The sequence below is a fragment of the Electrophorus electricus genome, chromosome 4 (genome assembly GCF_041902795.1).
Source record: "Electrophorus electricus isolate QZ-2024a chromosome 4, ASM4190279v1, whole genome shotgun sequence".
In the NCBI taxonomy this organism is placed as follows: Eukaryota; Metazoa; Chordata; class Actinopteri; order Gymnotiformes; family Gymnotidae; genus Electrophorus; species Electrophorus electricus.
Window position 1 is genome coordinate 25,988,386 of NC_137500.1, and position 13,655 is coordinate 26,002,040.

General features: G+C 42.1%; 1 protein-coding gene across 2 annotated transcripts; it reads right to left on the reverse strand.

Annotated features, from left to right (window-relative positions):
• Window positions 1-5,466: 5,466 nt before the first annotated feature.
• Window positions 5,467-13,286, reverse strand: si:ch73-233f7.1 (protocadherin alpha-C2). 2 transcript variants are annotated; one of them, XM_027007188.3, is made up of 4 exons: window positions 10,510-13,286; window positions 8,397-8,455; window positions 7,588-7,706; window positions 5,467-6,918 (listed from the first exon to the last, which is right to left on the reverse strand). In XM_027007188.3, exons 1-4 carry the CDS (start codon window positions 13,027-13,029, stop codon window positions 6,599-6,601), a joined length of 3,018 nt encoding a protein of 1,005 aa, XP_026862989.1. In that variant the 5' UTR covers window positions 13,030-13,286; the 3' UTR covers window positions 5,467-6,598. The 2 variants fall into 2 exon arrangements, with proteins under 2 accessions (XP_026862989.1, XP_026862990.1); XM_027007189.3 differs by lacking the exon at window positions 7,588-7,706 and having other exon boundaries at window positions 6,635-6,918.
• Between the last annotated feature and the right edge of the window lie 369 nt (window positions 13,287-13,655).

Sequence of the window (13,655 nt, forward strand, 5' to 3'; positions counted from 1 at the left end):
ACATGCAAAAAGTAACATTTATTCTTATATAAATAAGAATAAATTATTTATATATATATAAATATTTTACTTCACTAATGTTGGAAAATCAATCAACAATAAGTACAAGAAGTTTCCGGAGAATTATATAAAAATATGTCAAAAAAATATGCAAAAAGAGTCTGGCCTGTTTCTTTCATCATTAACAAGTGGAAGGACTTACTTACACTGAATGGACAGACAAAGGTTATGGAGCTATTAAGTGAGTGCTTTTGCTCATATTGTCTTGATAATTACTGTTGTTTTGACTGCACTAGGCTGGTTTAAGTTAATAGAAAGGCATTCTAACTCATTTATATTATGCAAAGTCCGCTGTAAGTGCATTTTAGATGAGTAAGAGGTATAAATGAGGTTTCAGCACCACTATCATGGACAGCGACACACTGAGTTTCCTACATAAACATTTAATTAAAATAAAGTCAAACCAAAATCAGATTGTTGTTTAAATAATCTGTGGGGGGGCGGGGGGCGGGGGGGTTTCTACAAGAGTTCTTTTGTAATGTAAAAATATCAAAATTATATTCACATCTGCAGCATATTTTCAAGATCCTCAGTTTAAATGCACAGTATTCACATTTCAGAGTGAACAAGTTTCAAACTTTTATAACATCCAAAGAACCTGCTTAATTCTGGTAGCACTTTCACTGTTCAGTACCCCTGTTAAATGTAACATACAGTTAAAAAAGAAATCCTTTCTTTTTATACAATAAGCATATTGTGACGTTCTGAAAGCAGGATGACGAGCCATGCCTAACAACAAAATGTTTTATTTCACACAGATGACAACATGGTTAGCAAGCTAACCTGGTTCAAACATTGGCAAAACGTATACATAGACACAGGACTTATACATACACACTAACCACACACAATAAGGAGCAGGTGTAAAACACAAAGAGGGTGTGGTCGTGCAGACGAACATACGCACGCACACACACACAGGGAGATGTTTGGGGAGAGGGGCCGTACCGTGACACACATCAATTATTGGTTTTATAAGCTTTATCTTTAGGGACTTTTAGGTGGTTATCAATTACCTCATATTTTATTCTGATAAACTTAGTTTTTATGGACTCTTATGTGGTTTTAGCACTTAAGCCAAATATCTTATCATTGATTATTTCAGTATTTATATATACAGAGTAAGAACAGTCCTTTAAGTGTAGTGTTGTGTCATTCTATGCTAGGATCCATTCAAGTGTTTCAATACATCTAAATCTGACCTTATACACTGATGTCAGTAAGCTACTTACAGTTACCCTAAATGAAGATCTATCTGAACACTGTCTAATCTGTTTTGAATGTCAGAGAAGTGCAACCTCTGGATCTAGATCATAATGGAATCATGTGCTTAGACTGTTTATAGCAGTTACAAATTGACCTAAAACCATGTAAATTCTGCAGTGTGACATGTGAGAAATCACAGGTTGATCAGGTGACTGATAGGTTCAGTCCAGCACCACCTAGTATGAGAACCATTTATGCAAAGATTTGTCTACATGGTAAAGTGAACAGTTATGTTCCCTCAAACAAATGTGTCAGTGCGAGCAAAGAACAATATGATGGAGGTGTTTGAGAAAAGACTTTGAGAACATTTTTCATTAACTATCATCGGGCTTTCATTACAGGCATCGTCGAAATTATTAATTTATCTATGGAATTAGACCCACTGGCTCTGACATAACTAAAGTTTGAAACAAATACTTAACAAAGAACACTTATCATTATATTGATATGAAGGAAATCCAAGAAAATAATCAGTCCATAGAAGTCTTTATAATAGGTAAAAAGTAAAGGCTAAATGGCTCTAAATGGCATCCAAAGAGTTTAGATCATTCTGTGGCCTGTTTGTTTAATCAAAGTGGAAACACTCAAGTGGACTTACAAAGTGTTTAAGAGAATTCACAAGTTATTTATAAAGTCCGTAAGCAAGGGAAATAAAGAATTGGGATCCATAGAGTGGCGGATCACTGTGAGTGCAGATACATATAATATATAGTATATATATAGTTTCATTATTCCTCTCTGCATTATATTTTCTGTGAAGCACTTTGTAAACTGTGTTTATTGAAGTGCTATGCAAATAAAGTTACAATAATTCTAGTAATAAGTAATTTAGTTTAGCTCCAACCCTAATCTAGCACATCTGGCTCTAATATCAATCTGCTACTGAAGGAGATGATTATCTGGAACAGGTGTGTTAATTTGGGGTTGGAACTAAACTCTGCATGGTAGTAGATCACTTGCACACCCCTGTAGTAGGGTGTCAAGAAATTACCCAGTAGGCCTGCATTAAAGAGTAATCTCTTAATTACCTAAGAAGGACACTATGTTTAGATGCATCTAAAGAATCCATTACAACTTCTGTTAAACTGTTAAAGTTAGATTGAACATTCACTCATAGTGAATTCAAAGACAACTTTTTTTACACTGACTGAGACGTTAAAAACCGAATATTAATTGGGAAGTGTCATGTAATGAGACTATTATAGAAACGCGCATGGCCCTTTAAGAACGTTCAATGCACCTACGTGTGACGTGTCCCCGAAGTAGGAACAACGTTTGCCATTAACGGGAACTATTAATGCCAACTTGGATGCTTAGACATTAAATTATTTCACAAGAAGTGTGAATATTGTCTTGTTTTGATGGGAGGTATATAGCAGAATATGAGACGAAATTATGATAAGAAATAATTTGCTGACTTTTAAAATGGTATTCTGTCTTGGCTCTAAATTCTACATTTAAATGATTTTTCAAATAAGTAAAAAGAACAACTTTTGATGGAACATTTTAAGGTGGAACGTAAGCGACCTCTGCTGGCTGAACTCTGAAATAGGCGAGCCTCCTTTTTCTCAGCGAGAGCAACAGGGGCCTTCTTCTCAAACAACCGCTGCCTTAAGGAGGCGAGCGTTAAATCAAGGGACCGATTTCATCTGAAATGTATGATATTATATTTATACATAAATGCTATCGGAGGCTGACCGATTTAAAACAATTATTTTCATGCCTTCATAAAAATACATATGACCAAATCTAAAAGTCCTGATCAGATGCTTGTGTAAGAACACTGTAAAGAAAAACAGATATGGATTAGGACTTTGCTTGGGAAAATAAGTGTTTTCACTTTCTTCATGTATATCATTTTTTGAAAATCTCTTATAATTAATTCGTTTACAGTAGGATTTCCTTTAGAAAATAACTATTTTGCTGAATAAATACTTAAATAGCTCATGTGCTTATAAAATGCCAAAATATTGAAATTTGTTTTCTTTGACTGCTCTTGCAGGGCACCAGTATTGTTGCCAATTATACTTGAATGTTGGTTGTTATTAGTATACATGGCTGTTCACAGATTATATCTCTTAAAATAACGTAATACAGGTCACTCTACTGAGCAACAGACTGAGTGAAATACTTAGACAACTGTTGAGCCTTCAGGAGGCATTTTGGGCTTAATTCAGCGACTCATGGACGACGCGAGATGTCCACATGATGATCCCTGTGAAGAGCTTGTAATGTTGAGGGTTCGAGGATGAGGTGAGTCGGCAGGGCCCTGTGTGAAGCTCTAATGGTTTAGCACATGATATTTCACATCATATCCTGTGTATAAAATATGCAATCCAAAGACCATGAACGCAGTTGAGAGCAATATCCACAGACATCTAAAGTCATGTGATGCATTGACAGATACTGATGCTGCATAGTGAAAAAGTGTAGGGTGAGAAAGAAACTTCCAAATTAGAGATATACATATATAGAGAATGTCCATGTTAGTTCCAACTCCTGTAAGAGTAATATGAAGGTAACAGAGGGCGTGAGTCAGGCAGGCTTTCTGCACAGAGCAGAATGATGAGCTCTGAAAGCAGGCAGAGGACCTACAAGGGTGCTATAACATTTAGTAAAATAGGCCTGATTAGCAGGCTACGAATCAGGGAGAACCGACTGGGAGAAGAACAGAAAGACTGGGTAGGTGTTGCCATGGTAACCATGAAGCAATATTCTGTGTGTCTTAGAGGTCAAGGTCAAACTGCCTGCTTGCCTATGGCTTGGCCTCTTTGGGTTTAAAGGTCAGGAGCTAATAAAAATCATCCTTAAAGGTCCATTACAGCACAGACATGCTTAATAAATGGTGAATGTTTTTAGTGTTAGGGCAAGGTACCAATCTTCATCTGCACAGATCAATAAAGCATAGCACATGTGAAAATGCTAAGGCCTGTGGTAAACCTTAAACAAACAAAAGACCAACAGAGGCCTACATTTATGGCTATGGTGAAAATTAAATCATAATACTGTTCCATTAAAATGAATTGCACATTAACATCCAGTGAAAGTTTCCAGATTTTTAAGTGTTCCGTCATCTTGAGTTATTGCCACTGTTTGCTCTGGGATGTACACCTATGGAAACAGTACAGTCTAAGACTTTTCCTTCGAAAAAATCTCTCTCCTAACAGCTTCTCTGTTGAAAATGCTTTTTGAAAGTTTAGAACTAAGCTGTGTCTGGTAAACTACCGCAAGTACGAATGAAGTAATTACAAAATAATAACTTTAATCAGGCTATTCCACTACACTGCAGTGTATAAAAGGACTTATCTTGTCACATCCGGTCGATGGGCGAACTTCGATTTAGAGAAGTGTGTTAGCGTTACATGGACTGTTTACGATATTATCATTTGTAGTGAGAAAGGACATGTGGCAAATCTAATTACCCCTCTCAATTGGACGATACACATCTATTGACATTTTGAACTCATTTCCCGGGGAAATTAAAACGGAAAGGGCGCTGGAGACACCGGGCCACTTTCAAGATTGTGTCCATGTATGGCATTTTAAGGTTCAGTTAAAGCCCCCAGCACCCCCTACCCCACCTCTGTTTCACCGGGTTTAATTAAAATGATATTTCCAACACGGAGTTGTGTGTTTGTTTAGTTAATGAACCAAGTCTATTCTCTGCGGCCAAGAAGAGGAACGAGGAATTTAATTAGCATTTTGGAATGTTTACTCCCGATAGGGAGAGTGATGTAGGCCTTTTTTTCTGAGAGTCTTCTTTTCGTGACAATGGCGCGTAAAATCTAATGTCACGGGTCATTTTTTAATACTACTTATGAACAATGAAATATAAAATACAGTGACAGGCAATGGTAGAAAAAATAAATAAAGATACCCATCTATGGGTGGAAAATTCTCTACTTCGGCGTAAATTACATACACGGTTAACTGGTAGCCCTACATACCTCAGCGAAACACTTATGAAATTACACATGAGTTTGCTGAGAAAATCCGTGACACTGCAAATATTTTAAAAGTGTAAGGCAATGTAAAAACTACAACCACGTAGCACCAAGCAATAAAGATATTCCAGTACATGAAAGGAAACGACATAATAGGCAATATTCCAACAACTGTAACATATGATAACCTATGACACATTATGACATCATAAAGTGAACCAACACGTCTAAAGCAAGAAGAGGGGAAGAAAAGTCTTTAAAGTATTCTATTATTTCAGAAAAAAATACTTTATTCTCAGGATTTATACAGTAATGTAATGCCATCGCCTAAAGTAAATCACCTGTGTGTCAGTTACACAATTTGCATACATATTAATTTTGTTCACATTGTTCACTGAGCAATAAACATATTAGTCTGACTCATCTGTTCCAGTGAGCAATCAGTCAATCTAAGGCTTTGTCCCATGGCATGACGATGCTGTTGAAACAGAAATTTCACACTTCACAGAGGCCATGTAATGTTCACGTTTTGGCTGACATGATTGTCAAATTAACAGCACTAGCAAAGTTGTTGTTATAATAATGAAGAATAGTTTTAAACACAAAAAAGCTTAAATAATAATAATAATAATAATAATAATATTGATAATGATATGTCACTGTTTTGTCACTGGTGCTGATTTGAGACATTTGAACTTTAGAGCTCTGTAGGCATGCTCGCCTATCAGAGCAGTAGGAGGGCTTTATTCAGGCCACGATCAACTAAACTGATACTACTTGCCACCCAAATCATGCCTGTTTTCAGTCACCATAGTCATGGCATACATGATACTACAGGTTCCTCATTTCTGGATGGTTCAGTTACTAGAGCACATTCGGGTTCATCTCAAGGTGGTTTCCTTAGTGACCCCATAAATCTTTTTCTTTCTGCCTTCTTGTGGACCTGACACCGACTGACAAGTGCAATGTGACAGTGAGCCAGTTCTATATCCCAGCGTGAATTCTGACACCTCCTTGTCCGGGCCCATGCCTGATGTACCCTAAATACACAAACATGACAGAATGAAAGAATTCAACCGAGCGGTGTGCCTCCAAGTAAACAGCCTCGTAGGAAGCAGACCACACGCAGTAGAAATGCAATGGAACTGTAAGACAAGAGCAGTTTGGTTTGGAAAGATAGGCTCTGCTTTGGTCATATTGGATCTCTGCACTCTCCCCTCTACCCTCATGCTCCTCCTCTTCACCTACACCTCCCATGCTAACGCACCGAGTCCCTTTGTGCCAGCCCTTCTCAGCCCCGCCCTCCTCCCCCGCTGCCCCCTCCCTCCCTATTTGTTGTACAGGTCATTGTTGATGACCTCTGCCCCCACGTCCTCATGTGAGTCATAGCTGCTGGGCGAGATGAACTTGCGTTTCTTGCCAAAGGTGGAGAAGGAGTTGTGGACATCCAGTTCGCCCCGCTGGCCGGGCCGCAGGGTGCAGAGGGCGGAGGGGGTGCCGGGGATGTAGACATTATGCTGGTAGTCGGGTGGAGGTTGGGCCTGTGGGCGGGCTGCCGGCTGCTGCTGCTGGGGGTTGGTGGTGGTGCTGTAGCGTGGCGTCCAGGTCCGCTGCGGAGGTCCCGATGCTGGTGACGACATTCTGTACTCTGGGTCGGACAGATTGGGGGGGAACTAGAGTGAGGAAATACATTTTCCCTGCCTATAGGATTTGTGGGGTGGAGAAAAGTTGTAGCTGGCCTGAATGTTTGATAGTAAGATGAAAACAACACATTTTTTACTGCTAATTGCTTGTTAAACCTGGGGATTCAGAAATGTGTAAAGTATATTTAACTGCACAGTGAAGTGTATTTTTTCAGCACTACTTAAAAGCACTAAACAGCATCACAAACCAAGGCCCAGATAAAACCAGGAATCATTTTACCGATGTGACATTTCTCTTAGATCATGGCCCCTCTCGGAGCTTGTTAATCTGTTACTCTGTTGCACACAGAGGCTGGCCTGGCAGAAGAAAGCATCGACAAATAAACCCTAACCTCCCACGCAGAAAACTCTGATGGTCAGTGATCACAATGCAGGAACAACACACAAGAATAGCAAACTATGTAAATGCTTGCTTAGAGTGTAATTACCAAAGATAAAGGAGATGAGAAATCTCTCAGGCGTCTTTTAGAGTTTCACATTTCAAGAGAGTGCTGTACTGTCCAAACTTTGATAGAACACCCCTTTTTCAGTGTAGGACTAGGAGGCCGGCCACCGTGGACCAGGAGGTGTGATCTACTCTGGTTGCAGCTACTCTGGGGGATTTATTAGCTCACCTCTCATGCGTGTCCCCCAGGTCCAGTACTGTCCAGCAGCCCCTGGTCTGATATAGTTCTCAGGATCAGTCTGCGTGGCCTTCCGCATTAGACTGCCGTCCATGTTTACTGAGTTATAGCTTAAGACGCATCGCAGAGACATGGTGATTAGTGCAGACACAATACGGTCAGATATTCTGATGCAGCAAACCAGTGACAAACAGAATTGGTGAGAATGGTTATCGGTGAGAGTGTTGTTCAACTGAAAAGTGAGTTACGTCGCTATCAAGGTCCTGTTATGGTTACCTTAAGTGGAGGGTGTGACTGGCACCAACTACTGAAGCAGGCAAATGTCATTTTTCTTCATAAATGGTCATTGAAATGCAGGATTCTTACGTCTTATATTCTTATGTGCAGGATTCTTATGTCTCTATGGCCAGAATTTTATGAATATTTCTATTGCACAATTCTAAGAGATTCAACAGCCAAAGAATTCTCAAATGTGTACGGTAGAGTGGTGAAGTGTCACATGTGTAAAAATTGTTGGTTTTTCATTCAAACCCAGCATGATGGACTGATCCCTAAAGTGTAGTTTCAGGAGTGACAAAAACATGAACCATGATGTAATGGTTCTTAATAGGATATTTATTAGAGGGTCTGCTGCTGATGATCACTGTAGATGTTTCTCTACAGAGATCAGGGTAAAGAACCTCAAATTGATTCAGTCTGACTGTTTACAATATTCTACATACAAATGAGGACTACAGGTGTGTGTGTGGGTGTGTGTGTGTGTGTGTGTGTGTGTGTGTGCGTGTGCGTGTGTGTGTTACCTCTTCAGAGACGAAGTGTGATTCTTGTTGAGAGCCCAGTCAGTATTGTCTTGCTTCAACTGCAAAAAAATACACTTTGTGACTTTCAACAGTTATTGGCAAACTTTATTTAAACATATTTCTTTAAAATATTATAAGATAACACTTTATTGATCCCGAAGAAAAATGCAGAAATTAACATTAATCAGTATTATCATAAACGAAAAATCCATACATAAATGGAAAACAAATGGGTCGAACGTTTGTAGTTTCGTAGTCACGTACAGGAGCATTGACTGCCCCCTTGTGGTCAAAAGCGTGAATGACGCTGTTTCATTTGGAAGTGGAACTTTATGCCTTAAGCAAAGGTTCTTGTCATTTTCCTTCCTTTCATGCACCGAGGCGCAGCGGGGGAGAGGGTGTCGAGGCGAGCAAGCCCGCTGATGTTGTTCCGAGTTAAAGTAGGGGAGTATGGATTCCACGCTCTACTTATTCACTTAGAACCACTGACAGGAAGGATGCAATGTAACGTATCAGAATGGTAATTCAAAATACCTTCCGAAACCAATTAAGCCACCGCGGGGATGAAATGAGAAATGATTTTAATCTTCAAAGGAATCCTCACTAGACTGGAAATTAATTAGAGATTAATAATGAATTTAATTGTTTGGCAGTTTTAACTTTCTGCTTTTTAAAATAGAATAAAATTACCGTCCGTGAGCATTTTGAATAGCAGTTCTCGTGGGAATGCGTTAACTTCGCTCACTCACCAAAAAAGCTGTCCTGGTAGGGAACATTAAAAGGGCTAATAACACGAAAGAGATGTCTAGAGGTGACCTTCAACGGTAACTGTTTTACCTTTCCTTGTACTTTTAGATGTTTGGTATTTCTGGATCCGGTAGTTTTAGAAGCTTTAATTAAATGTTTGTTTTTTTTTCTCAAAAAGAGTTTAACAGGTTTTTAAAGTTAAAATCCAGCCTTTTAACTCGACGAAGGTAACGGAGCAGTAGAGAATGTCCTATAACTTAGTCTTTATGATATACAGTAATGACAATAAAATATCACACTTTTATATCCATCTAGTTTGGTTAGAATATTTCAGATCTAGCTCAAGCAGACTCCCTCTGTCTGTTCCTCACGCGCACACAACACACGCACGAGACACATGCACGCGCGATCTCTTTTTTCTCATTCACCAGTTCACATTCCTTGAGAATAAAGCGGACGAATCTACAGGCGCGACACGTCCCAGTCGGTTTCTGCTCTCTCTCCCCCACGCGCTCCCATTTTTCAGTCCCATTACGGACGGAACCAGTCCGCGTCCGAGCGTCATTGTGCACCGTATAATGGCAATGTCGCGCGCGTGCCCTTGAGACAACGTTGATGAGAGCTTTTATGCCCAAACCCAACTGACAAAAGGAGGAGAAAGACAACCGCGTGCGTCCCGAAGCCCTTAACCTCGAGGAAGCACAATTCTACGTTTAGTTTATCCTGACTTGTTTGGTTAAAAGATAGAGTGATATTTCCGAAGTTCAAATGAACATCTTTGTTCTTTTTTTAACTGCGTTAAGATCTTACCTCGCGGTGTTAGACTGCTTACGACAAAACACAAGCCTGAATGACGAAAAACTGTCTGTAGGAGAGAAGCAATTTGCCTGAGGAAAGCATTGTGTCTGTCGAAAGGTTAATGATCATAGAAAGAGAACTAGCTGTCTCAGAAAGAGACACGCTGAGACGCATTGTCCTCGTTTCTCCTCAGTAACGGATCCCCTGCTTCCACTATGGGCCCTCCAACCCCTCACCTTCGAGAAACACTCGTTTATTTTTAAGCAAGTTCACTGACGTTGCCTTCTAATTTCTCCTCACTGTACCGTCACTGAATATGTACTGATGCCCTATTCTGCTAAGTTATTACTGTAGCAGTGAATTACTCTCATTGATTTTCCAGATTTTATGGGCAGATTTTAAGTGAAGTACCATAACGCAATTGATTTATACTTCGGTAAACAATACAGCGTTTAAGAAAGTGTAATTTTCCATAAAAAATAAAGAAGCATTTTTTCACGATTTCTAATTGCTGTCCAATTCCACAGTCCAGGGATAAAGGTAAACAAACAAATACAGCTGTGTTTACCTCGTTAGCAGTTGTCGCTCCGTTGTTCACCGAAGAGCTTCGGCTCTGCGCGTTCCACGCCAGATTGTCGGTCCCCTTCGCGACGTTGTTTCTCGGGGTACCGGGACTGTATGGCTTTAGAAACATAAAGTCGCTTTTGGCGGATTCCGGTGTCAGACACACCTTGTAGCAGTACGACTGAGACAGAGTTCCCGTGTTACTGTTCACTTCCACGCAGTTCGTGGGCACTTTGGCTCCTGTGGAAATCTGCATATTAAGGTTAGACTTTCTGAACACCTCCGTGGGTGGCTCGGGCTCGAAACTGCAGCAGGCACCTCCGAACGAGGAAAGCGCGTAGCTGCTCGTGCAGTCTCGGTCTTTGTAACACTTGACCCCGGTCAGTACAAGAATAGCCACAAGGAAGATCAGCGAGACGGTGCTCAATGACACGATTAAATAGAGCGCGAGGCTGGAAGGCGGCTGATGGCTGAGCGAGAGGTCACCGAAATCTGACAGGGACTCCGGGACGCTGTCCACTAATGACAAAATGATAGAAACTGTAGCAGAAAGCGGAGGTTGTCCGTTGTCCTTGACCAGTATGACGAGTCTTTGCCTGGTGGCGTCTTTGTCGGTGAAGCGACGGATCGTCCTAATTTCACCCGTGTAAAGGGCAACGCTAAACAGCCCCGGGTCTGTCGCCTGCAGCACCTGATAAGAGAGGCGAGAATTTTGCCCTGCGTCGGCGTCCAAGGCTGTAATTTTCGCCACGAGATATCCTGCGTCCACCGACCTAGGTACCACCTCTGTGGCCAGCGTGCCGTTTTTCGGTAACGGAGACACGACGACTGGTGCGTTGTCATTTTGATCCAAAACAAAAACGTTGACAGTCACGTTGCTGGTTAGCGGCGGAAAACCGGCGTCCTGTGCTTGGACTCGAATCTGAAAGTTTCGGAGCTGCTCGTAGTCAAAGGATCGCAGAGCGTAAATATTGCCGTTGTCTGAGTTGACTGAGACGTAAGTGGACACGGGCATACCCTGTATCTCACCTTCTAAAATAGAGTAGGATAGATAGGCGTTCTGATTGAAGTCCGGATCGAATGCAGTCACCGAGCAGATAGAGGCGCCTGGGGCATTATTCTCTGTCACATAGACCGTGTATGACGGCTGAACGAAACGCGGGGGGTTGTCGTTAATGTCGGACACTTGGACAAGAATAGTTTTTCTAGTGGAAAGCGGCGGCGAGCCTAAATCTCGCGCAGTGAGAGTGATGTTGTACTCGGAAATCAGCTCTCTGTCTAGAAATTCGCTCGTCACTAGAGTGTAGTAGTTTTTGAAAGAAGAGTGAAGCCGAAAGGGAAGGTTGCTAGGGATCTGACAGTCCACGGCCCCGTTCTCCCCGGAATCACGGTCCATTACACTAATGACGGCTATCACGGTACCGGGCGGTGCATCCTCCTGAACAGGTGTGGAGACAGAGGTCAGAATGACCTCGGGCGCATTGTCGTTAACGTCTAAAATATCGACTAGTACTTTACAGTGCACGGCCACAGCAGAGGGACCCTTGTCTTTAGCCTGTACGTAGAGCTCGTACACGCTGGCTTTCTCATAGTCCACGATACCGTTCACTCGAATTTCACCCGAGAAAGAGTCCACACTAAATAGCTCACGCACTTTTAGGGGTGCGTGCCCGCTGAATGAATAGGTTATCTCACCGTTCGCCCCTTCATCCAGGTCCGTGGCGTTGAGCTTGAGCACGAGACTACCTCTTGGTGCGTTCTCTACGAGAGTGACCCGGTAAACAGATCGGTCGAATACGGGAACGTTATCATTCGCATCCAGCACCGTGACCGTGATTTGAGCCGTACCTGAGCGCAACGGAGAGCCACCGTCCACAGCTGTGAGAACCATTTCATGAGTTTTCTGCTGCTCCCGGTCTAAGGGAGACTCGAGCACAAGCTCCGCGAATTTACTTCCGTCGTTGCGCGTCTGGATGTCCAGTACAAAGTGTTGGTTCGCGCTCAGCAAGTATGAGCGGAGCGAGTTCGAGCCGACATCAAGGTCCTGAGCGCTCTCCAACGGGAATCTTGAGCCGGGGGCAGCAGATTCGGTAATCTCTAGGTTAAACTCGCTCCACGGAAAACTCGGAGCATTATCGTTAACGTCCAAAATCTCAACTTCCACTCGGTATAGGTCCAAAGGGCTTTCGATGACGACCTGCATGTGCAAAAAGCAAACTGGATTCAGTTCGCAGAGCTCTTCTCGATCAATCTTCTCATTCACAAACAAAATCCCGTTTTCCAAATTGACCTCTAAATACTGTTTTCTGGCTCCAGACACTATCCTAAATCTCCTGGCAGACAACTTGGCCACATCCAAACCCAAATCCTCGCCGATGTTGCCGACAAATGCTCCGTGCTCGAGCTCCTCTGGAATTGAGTACCGAATCTGAGCGAGCGCTCGATCCAGCGCGCACCCGCACAGAAGTAGGCAGATAACTGACCCCGCGAACGTCCATCGCTTCCAGTGAAACCCCGGCTCCATCTCCGTAATGCGTAAACCCTCAGGGGCTTGACATGGTCTGGTTCATGGTTACAAAAGGTAAAAAAGGGGAACAGTAAATTGTTAAAACCTTTTAAAGTTGACAGGCCGTCACGATGTTCTACGCTGAAATTAGTAAAGTGGCAAAAGTAAAGCATTTAATGAAAAGTATAATAATATATTCCGTTAACTTAGCAGGAGCCCTCGGAGAGACGCGAGGCGTCTCTCAGCATTGCGCTCCCCGCGCGAAGCACCAGGGGTCTGTGAGCGGGGGAGGCTCGCGTTTTGATTTTCCAGCGTATTAGACATTTTGAGGACCGGGTGCGAGCAGGGAGGGGGTGGAGCCCGCTAGGCATCTTATTGGTGGACGGCGGCATGAAAGCGCCAAGCGTAATTACTGTACCGGCACGATTAACTCTCTCATTACCGCGTGGCATGGAATCTGATTATGTAAACTTTGATTCCTCAGTATGTCAAGATTTTTGATTGAATGGATTTAACATCACAGTCCGGATTCAACCGTTTTTACTTCAAAATCCTAGCAAATAGATGTTTTTTTTGTTTGTTTGTTTTTCAAAAATCCACGTGAGGAAAAGGGCTGTCAGTTCGGAATTTGATCAACACGATTT

What these genes read in the sequence shown, in the direction of transcription:
- si:ch73-233f7.1 (XM_027007188.3), bottom strand. Translation starts at nt 13,029, where the DNA reads ATGGAGCCGGGGTTTCACTGGAAGCGATGGACGTTCGCGGGGTCAGTT. An exon ending in GAGCGACAACTGCTAACGAG is followed by an intron (nt 8,456 to 10,509) that starts GTAAACACAGCT and finishes ATTTTTTTGCAG; the next exon opens with TTGAAGCAAGACAATACTGA. An exon ending in CTGGGGGACACGCATGAGAG is followed by an intron (nt 6,919 to 7,587) that starts GTGAGCTAATAA and finishes TGTCCGACCCAG; the next exon opens with AGTACAGAATGTCGTCACCA.